Here is a 13,398-nt window from a genome sequence, read left to right on the forward strand (position 1 = left end):
AGGTCGGCAACAGTGTTTATGCCTGGGAGGTGTCCCACTAACAAGTGAATGTGGGGACGTATTGTCCAGTTCCAAATTGACTCCGACAGGTGAGATAGGTGAAGAATGTATGTTCTCCCTGCCTGTTTTTGTAGATAAAACACAGCTGCTGGGTTGTCTGTCCAGACCAATACAGTCTTGCTCAACAAGTGAACTAGAAAAGCCTTCAGTGTTAGATGACTCGCTTGAGGCTCCAAGTAGTTGATGCGCAGGGCTTAAGGTTTGGAGTTCCAAAGCCCCAGTATTGTGAGGTCCTGGAGATGGGCATCCAATGCTGTGAGAATGATCTGGGGAACAGGGTCAAGAAACGGCTGCCCCTTTGATAGGTTTTGTATGTTCGACAACTGCAGAGAGTGACGAATGTGGCTGTTTACCAACCATAGATCTTTTAATTGAGACTGAGACCACTTGCTTGCCAGACATTCCTGCAGTGGGGGCATGTGTAGTCTTGCATGTGATACAATTGCACTAAAATATTTCATCATTACTAAAAGTCACAATGCTGTTCTGACAGAGATATGCTGATTGGGAGATATCGGTTTTATCAATATTGAGAGGTTCTGAATTCTAACTGAATTTGTGTAGGGTAGTTAGTTCTAACTGTGTAGTGAGGATAGCTACCAAAGATGGCTGAATTTGGGAGGGTTACAGGTGAGACTTCTGTATATTGATTGTGAACCCTAATTAGTGAAGAAGATGAAGAGTGGCTTGTGTGCGGTGTTGGCATAATATGAACGTACTGCCTTTGATAAGCCAGTCGTCGAGGTATGGGGAGACATGAATAGTCTGTCTGCGTAGATGTGCTGCAACTACTGCCAGGCACTTGGTGAATACCCAAGGTGCGGTAGTGACTCCGAATGGAAGCACCTATAACTGCCAGTGTGTTCCTTGAATAACTAAACTGAGATATTTGCAGTGAGCTGGGTGAATTGGAATGTAAAAGAAAGTGTCCTGTAGGTGTAGTGCAGACATCTCCTTGCTGTATCAGAGGGATCACATCATGTAGGGTTACCATATGAAAGCGTTCCGAAAAAATGTATTGATTGAGAGGTCTCAGATCTAGAATAGGTCAAAGAGACCTGTCATCTTTTTTGGCGAGGAGAAAGTATAGGGAGTAGACTCCTGCCCCTTGTTGTTGAGGAGGAACGGGCTCTATAGATCCTCTGTGAAGGAGAGCCTGTACTTCCTGTTTTAACAAATCTAGACGTTATATAAAAAGTTCGTGTTTTCTTGCTGGCATGTTTGGAAATGTTTTGATGAGCTCCAGGCAATAACCAAGTTGGATAATACCCAACACCCACTGATCTGTTGTTATGTTCTTCCAATCTGGGAAAAATTGTTGTAGGTGTCCCTGGACAGGTGTAAAATGGTCGGTGGGAAATTAGAAGCGAATCACTGTTTGGAGGTGGAGGGGGTGGCACAAGTGGAGGCACTTTCCCTCATCCTTTTGAATTGTTGCCTATAAGAGGAGTTAGACGCAATCAGGTGAAGATGTTTTAGGGTCATGTCTGTATGAGGGGCACGGAAAGGAGCCACGGGTATTGGGAGTTTGAAATGCCCCCATAGATTTAGCAACTTCGCTGTCCTTCATTTTTTTCTAGGGTTTGGTCTACTTGTGGACCAAATAGATGATGTTGGTCAAATGGGATATTTAAGATAGTCTGATGCACTTCTGGCTTAAAGCTGGATATGCACAGCCAGTCATCCTGTATAAGAAAATATTTGTATTCATGCCCCTGGCTGCTGTGTCTGCTGCATCAAGGGCACATTTAATAGAATTGTTGGAGGTTATTTTACCCTCCTGAACAATTTGCTGGCCTTTTTTCTTATACTTTTCAGGGGAGATGTAGCAATTCCTTAATTTGATCCCAGTGTACTCAGTTGTATCTTGCTAATATCCCTATGCGCCAGGGATAGCTGCTTGAGCTGATACTCTTTTACCAGACGCATCAATTAACCTGGACTCTTTATCTGGAGGAGGGGCATCTGATGATGCTTGTGAATTAGCCCTCCTACGGGCATTAGATACTACTAATGGGTCTGGAGGAAGTTGGCCCTTCGTATACTAGAGATCTGAGGGTGCAGCCTTGTAATTTTTACCTACACGCGGAGTAATAATACGTGTCCTTACTAGATCTTTAAAGATCTTCTCAGCATGTCTGGTCATTCCTTTTAGAATGGGCAGATACTGGCATGCCCTGGTAGTGGAAGTTAGGGTTTCAAATTTCAAATAGAAAGTCCTCCTCTATTGGGTCTTTGTTTAATGGGACCTAGTGGTATGCAACTGCCCTGGCTATTAGTTCCTGGAATGATGCATCATCCAGGGGTGACGGCTTAGCTGTGTAGCGGTTATCCTCTCGGGTGGGGGTGGGTGTGTTAATGTCATATGTACCCCATGGATCTATGGCTGTTTGATGCATATTATCACCCTTTCCTTGATCCCCTGTGAAAGAGTGTGGGGAGCCTTGTACACTTACTCTCCTGAGAGGTGTTCTCTTGTTACACAATCTTTTACGCAATCTTGTACACTCCCCTGTGATAGATACCTCCTTTTTCCTGGAGCACTCATTGTACTCTGTAGTCTTTTATCACTGAGGACCACACACTAAGGCTACATTTTTACTGAGGCCTGTGAAAAGATTCTCCTCCCACTGTTGTCTCCTCCCACTGTTGTCTCCAGCCTCTCAAAGAGACCACTCCTGACTTTTACCTTTAGGATGACTGTGTCTCACAGCCTCTCCTTTTCCACAAGATAGTTAACCTCTCATATAAAGGAGCTCTCCTTTCCCGATACTCCATCAAGATCTTTATCTGCACTGTATCATCTCTCCTGACTCCCACCACTGAAATGTTTTTCCCCTTCTGAGACTGTGAGGCCACTTTCCTTGCTTGTGGTCTTGCAATTAGAACTCTTCTAAAAGTCTTTGCTTTTTTCTCACTCTCCCTACTAACTCAACTCTCTTACAGCAGGGACAGACACTGCATCTACTCCTTTTGGCTGAACAGCAGACTTCCAGCCCACTCAGTTCCTTGAGACATTGCAATACAATACAATACATCTGGCTGGCCACTTTTAATAGTAATGATGTGACTGTTGCCCTGCCACCCATCTGTTCCCACATGGACTGGAGCCAATGCAATACTATGGCAAACAGATTTCACTTTCTATTCATTTCCATGGAACTGATATGGCATAAGTATCTCTGACTGACAACATTGACTGAAGACACTGAACATCTCAGGAAATGCACTCCTATCATCTTGGTTGGACTTTTGCTTGTTGTCATGGTACAACTGGGGTAGCTGAGAGGTTTTTAAGTCTTGTTTGAGAAACCACACAACTTCAAACTATGGCCTGCAACTATCACAGCTTCATTGGTATATTTCCATCTCCCTCCCCAGGACCTTGGGCACTGCCAAACATTGAATAGTCAGCAATGTGTCACTTATGTATTGGCAACTGGATTTCATGTACCGTCAACTTGTAATCTGCCACTACTGCAGCAATGTCTGTGGATTTGCTACTTCAGGAGGTCAGTCACTGCAATAATCTAACAGCCCAACTAAGGTGTCAGTGCTCTCACGATTTGCTTCTCTATTCAGGAAATTGTCACATTCCCAATGGTTTTGTTGACTTTATCTTAGAACAAAAAAAGGTCTCTCGCAATTTTGGTACATCATGCTAATGTATTAACAAATTCACCACACAGTGGCCACTTCTCAATAGGTAACATTGACAGGGAATTGAGATGATACAGTGGAACAATTTAGGGACAGAGAGATATGTCTCAAAAATCGCTGCCCAACATGAAGGTCAGCTGTAATTATCAAATGGAAGAGTCAAATATGCCTAACTGTATTGCGTTTTGAAAATTCAATGCCAGCTACCATGAACAAATGTGGCCCGAGAAACTGTGTGCTAAAAGGACATACACATTTTCGAAATCTAGAATAATAGAATGCGTTCACCTTTGCTATTACTATTTTAACTTCTGTTGGATTTCCCAAACAAAACCTCTACCTGCATTACAATTTATTTTATTTTAGCGTTGCTCTTACTTGGCTATCCGCATTTTGTGAACTGTCCTCAACCCCTAAAACATGAGGTGTCATTAGAGACAAACAGAAAACCACATCTGTAGCATCAGCACAGAGGCCAAGGTCAAAAAGTCAGTAGGTGGTTTTTTTTTTTGCACCTTTGCTACTATGAAAATTTTGAACTCTATTGGTCTCCTCTGATGCTATTTCCCGTTTCACAGGTTGAAGGAAGATCACAAAAAGCTGAAGAACAAGTGTTCAAATGGTTCAATGCAAGATAAATGTTAACGGTATAAACCCAAAATTTTAGACATCCATTTTAATGAACATGTTATTTTTAGGCCTGTGTTGAGAACTGCCAAACACACCGTTTGCTTATAATATACTTAGAGAGAATTTCGGGTGCACCCCCTTCAGCCACTGGCCTTTCACTCTGGCTGTTAGGATGCAACTTTTGGCATTCAATTCAGTGCTTGCACAGACATGCATAACAGACTACAACTATAGGAGCTTCTGGCTGCTCCCGCTAGCTTCACCTGAGTCTCCTGCTCTTTTTTTTCTTTCCCTCTTGTTCCTCCTTCCTATTCCGCCCGAATTACCCTCCGTGCTCTTCGTGCCCCAGCTGGACAACACCTCTCATTCCTCTTTTCTGCTTTCCACGTGCTTCTTTTTCACCCGAAACCTCTCTCATTCCTCCTTCCTGCGCTCCATCTGCCTGCCCCTTCCCTTCAATACCCCATCAGCCTGTCCCCTCCTGTTTCCTCCTCATTAGCGCCACTGGGACTGAGGTTATTTTTTCTCGGTTCCTAGAAACAAAAGGCAGTCTTTTTTTTTGTTTCTATATCAAATTAAGGTCAGGTGGCAAGCGAGTCTTAATTTAAGTCCTCCGTTACTTGCAATCACAGAGTAAAGGAGGAATATAATAAAGGTTCCCTTGCCAAACTATTTTTATTTGGCATAAAAAGCAAAACAGAACTGTATCAAATTCATGGGACCTTTGGCTTTAAAGTGTTACCTAGACCTATTTTCTTTGCAAAGCATGTTTTATAGCGGATACACTGTGTCATAATTAAGAACAGAAATGGCTTTAAGAGCAAGTGTTTCTATATCAACTGAGCACCAAACAGTTGACAATTTTGGGAGTGATAGAAATGCTTCTCCCTACCACAGGTTAAAGAATATCCAGATATTCCTCTCTAGGCTGTGCCATAAACTTCCTTAAATCTATAAGCTGAGGTTTACCAGGCAGGCATAGAGCTAAAAGCAATAATAAACTTCTAATTTTTGAAGAGTCAGGAGTCACTTCAAATAACCCACGCTACGCACCAATTTCCTATTCTCCTCCACCAGGTGCCAAATAAAAGTGAGCGACCAAGCACTGTCCACTGCAGCAAGTCAAGAATTTGTAGGACTCTTACGTGGATGAGGTTCTCATATGTTCCGCACACAATGTGGTGGTTTGTCACAGCGATGGAGTAGACGCTCCCTCCAGATGTCTGCAGTACGTGGATGCAATCTAGGGTGCGGATGTCCCAAATCTGAAAACAGGAAGGAAGATGAGACTAAGTTAAAGGTTTGCAAGCAGAATATGAGGCATGTCACCTTAATGCATGTGATCCTCTACACAGTAAATTATGACTTTTCTGATGGATACTTCTACCCCAGGATTCCTCACCTTTATAATATTCCCAAGGTGCCAGACTGGATCTGGAAGCTTTTCATAATAGTGCTCCAGCGCTGCACTAAGTGGTGCTGTGAGACTCTAAACAGGCTTTATTCTACCCCAGGTATGACAGAGTACAGCCACATGTAAAGGCCACCCCTTGATGCTGATGTCAGGCCTTTTATTCCTGCTTCTTCGAATGCAGATCAGGAGCTCTTCTCCCCCTTTTGGGTCTTTCAACAACATCCAAATAATGAAATGAGTGTGCAAGAGAATTATGTCCCCACCAAAAACTACCAGCTTCAAACCATTTTGCAACTGCAGAAAACAGATTTCGGTCACAACTTCACCTGGAATGAGCGCAACCTCATGTACCCGAAGGTCATCCTGGACCATGAAGAGAAGCTGTATGTCAAACACAGAAAGAAGTCACAGACCTATTGAGTCCCACTCTCAATCCAAGTAGAGGGGGATGACGCCCTCTGCTCCCAAGGCAGTTATTGCAAAAGGTCCTCATTGCAGACAAAGTGGTCTGGAACTTCAAAGTCCAAGAGAAAACAAGAAAGCAAATCAGGACTAAACACTATTCTGCCACTCTCTCTCCCTGAAAAGAATTTGGGAGGGTGTCAAATTCCCAACTGAGCGGCCAATTCCGCAGCTGGTCCCAATGAACCCATAGTTTCCCAGACCATCCGTGACATGACATCATAATATGACTTTAAAGGAGGCCATGCCGCACCTAATGAGCACTCTCTTGAGTTCCTTTTAGCTTGCATTCAGGCCCCAAGAATCTGCAGGGGCCTCAAGTTGCGTTATTGCTAGTGGATCAGTTTCTAGTGCCCCTGGGAGAGGTCTCAGTTTCTGAGCAGACTGTGGTGTAGACTTCTCTCTTTGGATTAAAAACCTGCGCCAGTCCCTTTAACATCAATGCCGGTACAGATACCACCTGTGCCAGCAGAGGATCTAGTGTCAAGTCCAATGTGTGATCCAGAGTTGGGTTTGTCTTGACTCTGACCAAGGTCATGCTCTGAACCCACAACAATGTACCCAGTCGCCTTACCACCCAAGGCTGATCCCTTGCCTCCATTACCACAGAGGCATACTAAGAGGCTCCACTGTTTATTTGGTTACAATTCTGACCTGAGCTTTTCCCTACTCAGAGATTATGGTTGTGGACGGGGATGATTTACAACCGGTCAGAGGTGACAGCAAGAGAAGGGAGGGGAATCCGAAAGCTGGACAGCACCGAGCTTTGAACTGCCAGTAGTGACACCAAGGACCTTTAACGACATCATTTGACGCCCTGGCAGGTGACTGGGAAACACGCAGAATAGCCCGTCGTAGGGAGCCTACGAAACAACGGGTTACGCAACTCCGAGTTCCGAAGAATCTGGACTAGGGTGTGACCTGGAGCCGAGGGCCCTGTGCAGCCCTGGGTTTGACCACACACACCTCACAAGAAGCATTACTTGCAGTAATGGACTAGTTTTGGTGGGTGGTTGTTTTGTCACCTTTCCTGGGGTAGGGGAGTTGGGAAGTTTGTTGTTTGCTGTTTTAAGGGAACCTGGCCGCTCCACCATCCGACAAGTAGTCCTGAAGAAAGATACTGTGTTTATACGACCCAACCATGGCAAGTGGGTGCAAAATAACAGTCACATAATACTAGATCCTAATAGAGGACTCTCAACACTATAAGGTGGTATCCTGGAATATCAGGGGTATGCACAATATGACTAAACAATACAAGGTATTCTCCTACCTGCAGAGGAGGGGGGCCCATATAGCAATGCTGCGGGAAACACACATGACGGTGGCGGAGGGGGTGGCGCTGCAGAGAAGATGGAGGGGCCAAGTGTATTATACAACCTCTTCGGCATATGCACAGGGTACTCTAATATGGATCAGGGCGGGAGTCCCTTTTCAGAAGGCAAGCACACTAGATTACCCCAAATGGGCGTTATGTAGTGGTCCCTGGCTGGCTAGTGGGGTAGAGGAGGCAGGATATTGCACTCATTAGTATATATGCCGCGAACACAGACCAGTGTACGTTCCTTGATCACCTCTCGGGCACATTGGCCCCTCACCTACTTCACGCAGTGTTGATCAAGGTGGTGGATTTTTGACTGTGTCACTGACCCCGAGGTAGACAGGTCACACCCCCCCTGAGGGACTCACTGGTGGGTACAATAGCTAAAAAAAAAAATCAAATAGTGGCAATCTGAATGGTGGATGATGGATTCCTGGAGACACCTCTACCCAAGCACCAGGGATTACTCCTTTTGTATTGTGCATGACTTACACGTCCGCTTAGATACCTTTCTCTGCACACCTGAGGTACATACTCAAGTCTGGGAAGTAGAATATTTGGGGAGCACTATATCTGACCCCAATCCTGTTCTTCTCCAATTGGCCTGGGAGAGGACCAACCCACGCATACCAGCCTTTGGAGAACACATCAGAAGCTATTTTGAGGAGAACGCGGCTACTGCCCCATCGCCCAGATAATGTGGGATGCATTTAAAGCAGTAGTCTGAGGGAGGTGCATAGCCTCATCGATGGGAATCCAGAAGGCACTCCTAGGGGAGATCACGACAACAGAAGCTGAGTTACACACACTAGAAAAACAAAGACCAGAGCACCCCAAGCTACAAGGGGAGTTGGGCGTGGCCAGAGCAAAGGTAGTGGAGCATACTGAGAGGCTCCGCTGCTTCGACTACAAACATTATACGATAAGGCCCATACTGAGAGACACAAAATGGGCACGCTGCTAGCGTGGCTGGCCAACACTTCAAAGAGAGGGACTCCCATTCTAGAGATCATTACCCCCGCAGGAAACAGATTATAACGTCAGGAAGAGATCAACCGTCATTTCCTAGAATAATACACCACCCTCTCCACAAGCATCACACAGGGGGGAAGGTGAAGACATGCGAGCATTCCTTGTAACTCTCCCACGCCAATGCCCTACCAAGGAAGAGAAAAGGAAGAGAAAGAAGCTTTAGAAGGCAATATAGAGGAGACTAGAATCAGAGAAACCATTTAGGGCCTAGCACGAGGGAAAACCCCCAGGTACAGACGGACTCCCCATAGAATTCTATGCCACGTACATTAATGAATTGGCCCCTAAACTAGCACAGTTATACGGCGCGGTAAGACAGCAGAACTGCCTCCCAGATTCAACAGGACAGCCACTGATAATTCCATCGCTGAAACCAGGCAAACCAGCTAACGACAGTAGAGCCTGTAGGCCCCTATCCATGCTTAACTCGGACTACAAGATTCTTAGTCGCATACTAGCAACAAGGTTGCAACCATTTATGGCCCGCTTGGTCCACACAGATCAGGCCGGGTTCATCCCCACCCGGAACACAGCTCAGAATATCCGCCAGGTTATCCATATACTAGAGACTGACACACCAAACAATAGAACTGTGACGATCCTTGCTGTGCACATGGAGAAGGATAGTTTGTTCAAGACCAGGGGATTTATCCTGTGATATTGCATAACGCAGTTCCTTATTTTTCATCTTTTGATATGTTTCTTGATCAATATAATATGACAATGAACTTTATCAAGAACTTACCTTAAGAATCACTGAATAGCCTTGAGAAAGCCCCAGGTTTACATACCACTAGCGGGCGAAACACGTGTCAGCGTTTGTTTCTCATCTATATACTTCATAATAAATCTTCACTGGATTCACTGACTTGGCTGAACGTGCTCATTCAAATATGACCTTGATGTGAAGACATGGACTATTAAATTGAAATATGGGCTTACCAATATCCTGTTGTTGATTGACATAGAGAAGGCATTCGATAGCCTGGAATGGAAATACTTGTATACAGTCCTAGAGCATGTGGGGCTGGGAGAGGTATTCATTAGATGGATGCAGCTGCTGTACACAGACCCTAAAGCCTGAGTCAGGACCTGGACTACTATATCCTTGCAACATAGGGTAGAGAGGGGCACAAGGCAGGGGTGCCCCTCTCGCCTTTGCTATTGCGTTGGCAATAGAGCCATTGGCTACCCAGGCGTGAACTGCTACTTGGTACCAGGGACTAAGGTGTAAGGACTATCACCACTGAATAGCGCTCTATGAGGATGATCTACTTATGTTTCTATGGGACCAGAACTAGAGGGAGCCCAGGAACTCTTGGCACAATTCAGCAGATTAACAGGGCTACGGGTGATCCTGCAAAAATCCCATCTATGCCCGCTCTCTACGAATAGGGACCCCCCCTGCCCTGAGGAGCTGGGACATGTCTTTTCGGAAACCTCAGTGCATGACCTACCTGGGAGTCAGGGTTTACCACGCCAGGGCTGATATACTAGAGGACAAGATAGGTAGGGCCATAAGGGCACTGAAGCCTAATCTGGGATTCTGGAAGACACTTCCATTGTCGGTAGCTGGGAGGATAGCACTTATTAAGATGGTGGCGCTGCCAAGACGCTTATACTATTTTGCAGTCTTGACACTCTGGATCCCTGCCGCGCTTTTCAGGGAGCTGGACTCTTTGATAACTGCGTTCATATGGGGGGGCTGGGAGATGCTGGGTGGCTCTCACCACACTGAAAAGACCGTGACCAGAGGGGGGCCTGGAGGTCCCAGACAATGTTGGAAAAGGTTCCTCCAGAAGACTGACACAAGCACACCTTACACACCTGATATCACAATGACATGTCTCAAATGGATATCCCATGAAGGCGACTGGGGGGGGGAGGTTTGGTGGAGGAGGGGTTGCTTGGCAAATTCGGAGGCGGCAGGGGCCACACGGATTGGAGTTTTATATAGGGATGGGAGCCTGATGCCCTCTGAGGACTTCAGACAGGAGTATTATCTTCCACAAGGTCACTTTCTGCTGCACTGAGCAGTCACCCATGCCATCCATACACATTGGCAAAAGGAAGGTGTAGAGCCCGGGCCTCACGAGGCTAGCAGCTATATAGTAACCTTGGACTGCACATACAGGGCCATACCCGGATTATAGGAGAAATGTGCCCCTTAGCCGGCCTGCAAGGGAAGTGGGAGGTGGACCTGGGGATCCCGGTACCTGGGAGCAGATACCAAAGAGGGCACCAAAGGTGTCTAGAAATGCTAGGTTTGAACTCATACACTTCTATGTTCTACACAGAGCATATCTTACTCCGAGACGGCTTTGCGGCCACCTCCGAGTGGCAGACGCACGATGTCCATGCTGCAGGGAAGGAGCGGTAGACTTTATCCACATGATATGGGATTGTGCAAACTTAACCGATTACTGGAGAGAAGCAACAATAAATGTAGCGAAGAGTAGCGAAGTATCTTGCATTCCGGGCCACGGTCTACTTCATTGGTTCCCCCATACCCCCAAGAACAAAGCCACTAGTAAGTTGCAAGATCTTGCATACACCTTGGCCAAAAGAGAGATAACAAAGAACTGGAAAAGGTCGCTGGGCTCCAGCCTCTTTTGCGGGAAGAGGGAATTAGAGCGCTGGGCAGAATACGAAAGCTTAGTACTGCAACGAGAACTCAGGCAGGGCAAGGGCTCCCCAGAACTAGCCCGTGCTTGGGAACAGCTGGCTGCAGCCCTGAAAGATGAGACTAGGATATCCCTTAGTGAATCTAATGACCCAGCACCATCACCCACCGCCTAAGAAGCCCCTTAGGGCAAATCGCCCACAAGCCTAGCAGTACCGGAACCCTAAGCAGCACAGCGGAACAATGCTTGAACTTGCACAAATAGCGCATCACAGGCTATGGGTCCTGCATGCTCCCTCGACATGAAAGCAGTTCATATATCATTCCTGCGCAAAACAGTTACTATATGCAACCTGGCTGGACACACAAAGTATCTGATCACAGTATGTTATCTCACTAACTCTAGATAGGAACTATGTACGTGATGCCTTGCACAATGTAACTGATGTCAACTCACACCGGTTAACATGTAGTGTCCGAGTGAAAAAATGATAACACAGCTGGGATGTAGTTAACTCTGTTCTCATCATAAATCATCAACTTTACGTATGCAAATTGGAAATTACAATTGAATATAAAAAATAGACCTGCTTCGCCCTCTGTAAACATCCTGCCTAATTTTCCTTTTATCAAAAAGAACAAGTGATGGACGGAATACTGAACAATGTCAAACATTCACCCCCCAGTACATAGATATGGGCCTAAATCTATCGTTTTTTTGCAAACCATGCCAATCCAGTTTGTGACCCAGCCATATGCATATCAGTCTTGACCCTGTTCCCCATGGGAATTTTTCTTTTAGGTCTGCGTGTGTTCCAGTTTATGAAGAGGTGAGCATGTCATGCTAGCTTTATTGATCATGCAGAGCTAAGCAGCTCAATAAATATAATGTTGATTATGAAGATGACTGTCCTCCCTCCTGCTGGAGATTATGCTACTGAAGCCCATTTGGCAGGAATATTATCTTTACAGTTTTATATCACATGGGTATTGCAGCTCAAGCTAAGCAACATTTCTTAATGCTCCATAAAAAAGGATTCTTTTTTTTATTCTTATTTTCCAACATAACTCTGCTTCCAATCAACCTCGTTAAAAATTATGCTGGGAAAAACTTCCATTAACAACTTAGCTAACCTTGCATTCTGCAGACAAAATTGCTCATTAGGAACCTCCTAACTATTCCAGGCACCACAAATTATTCCAGCAATCTACTCAATGTGAAATATCTCAGCCATTCCGCTTCTTGCGAATTTCCTAAAAATGCTGAAATTGAGACTTGCACAATAGTGTTCATCATTAATTTCCCAACATACACTCAGTTGTAGGCGTCTCTGTTAAAGGAAATAAGGCAAATTAACTATTAATGCAGATAAGTGTTTTTTCTCTTCCTGCAGCCTCATGGCCTGTGGTGAGCCTACCCAGTGAGACCCCTGTTATGAGGATCTTCTTTTTCCACGATAAAAAGACAGCCTTCTCCCTCAGGACTTTCCACCTGGCCAGAAAATACGAAGTTCACCTTGTGATATAGGGAGAGATGAATGCCTCCTCCAATGAGATGCCAGGATTGGCACCAGAGGACAGCTTCCTTACATGAAACAAAACACAGGCACAAGTGAGGGTCTTCCTGATTTCGCATGCAGAACGTCACAGAGCAGGTACACTCCTATCATGTTCCCTACTGCTTAAGGGTCACACTTGGTAGCGCTCCTTAAGCCCAAAAGGAAATACTTGTTATACCCATTCGCAGAAAAGGAGAATAGTAGGTGTCTCTTACTCCTCCTAGTAATTTATGCTCAAATAGACAGGGGGTGTTTGGAGTTAGACAAAACAAATGATCACTGATTTGCAGGGGTGTCATAGGTGAAACCTCAAATTAATCCCCAGAAACAGTTAACACACAATACTTAGTCTGTCTAGTAATTAGTTATTTATTATGCACAATTTGTAAAAATGTTATGTATCATTTGTGTTTTAATAATCCTATGTATAGGAATAATTATAATTTTTATAAAAATGTCAGCAGCCTTAACTAAAGTTATTGCAAACTCCCAAAAATCCCCAAATACATTTCGCCACACATTCGTACTCTAGTAGTCTAAAAATGACATATGTTGCATAAACATTCTAAAGATTATATGCTATTGCAGGGTCACCAGTCAGAAATAGATTTCTCAACATGATCTCCTCAGCAATATG

General features: G+C 45.0%; 1 protein-coding gene across 8 annotated transcripts in view; it reads right to left on the reverse strand.

Annotated features, from left to right (window-relative positions):
• TRAF7 (TNF receptor associated factor 7) overlaps window positions 1-13,398 on the reverse strand; it is a 204,588-nt gene that overhangs the window by 27,415 nt on the left and 163,775 nt on the right. For all 8 annotated transcript variants that reach the window (XM_069209733.1, XM_069209739.1, XM_069209737.1 and 5 more), the window contains one exon: window positions 5,496-5,615. In XM_069209733.1, coding sequence (XP_069065834.1) covers window positions 5,496-5,615 — 120 coding nt within the window. The remainder of the gene's footprint in view (window positions 1-5,495; window positions 5,616-13,398) is intronic.

Source organism: Pleurodeles waltl, chromosome 10, assembly GCF_031143425.1.
Source record: "Pleurodeles waltl isolate 20211129_DDA chromosome 10, aPleWal1.hap1.20221129, whole genome shotgun sequence".
NCBI lineage: Eukaryota > Metazoa > Chordata > Amphibia > Caudata > Salamandridae > Pleurodeles > Pleurodeles waltl.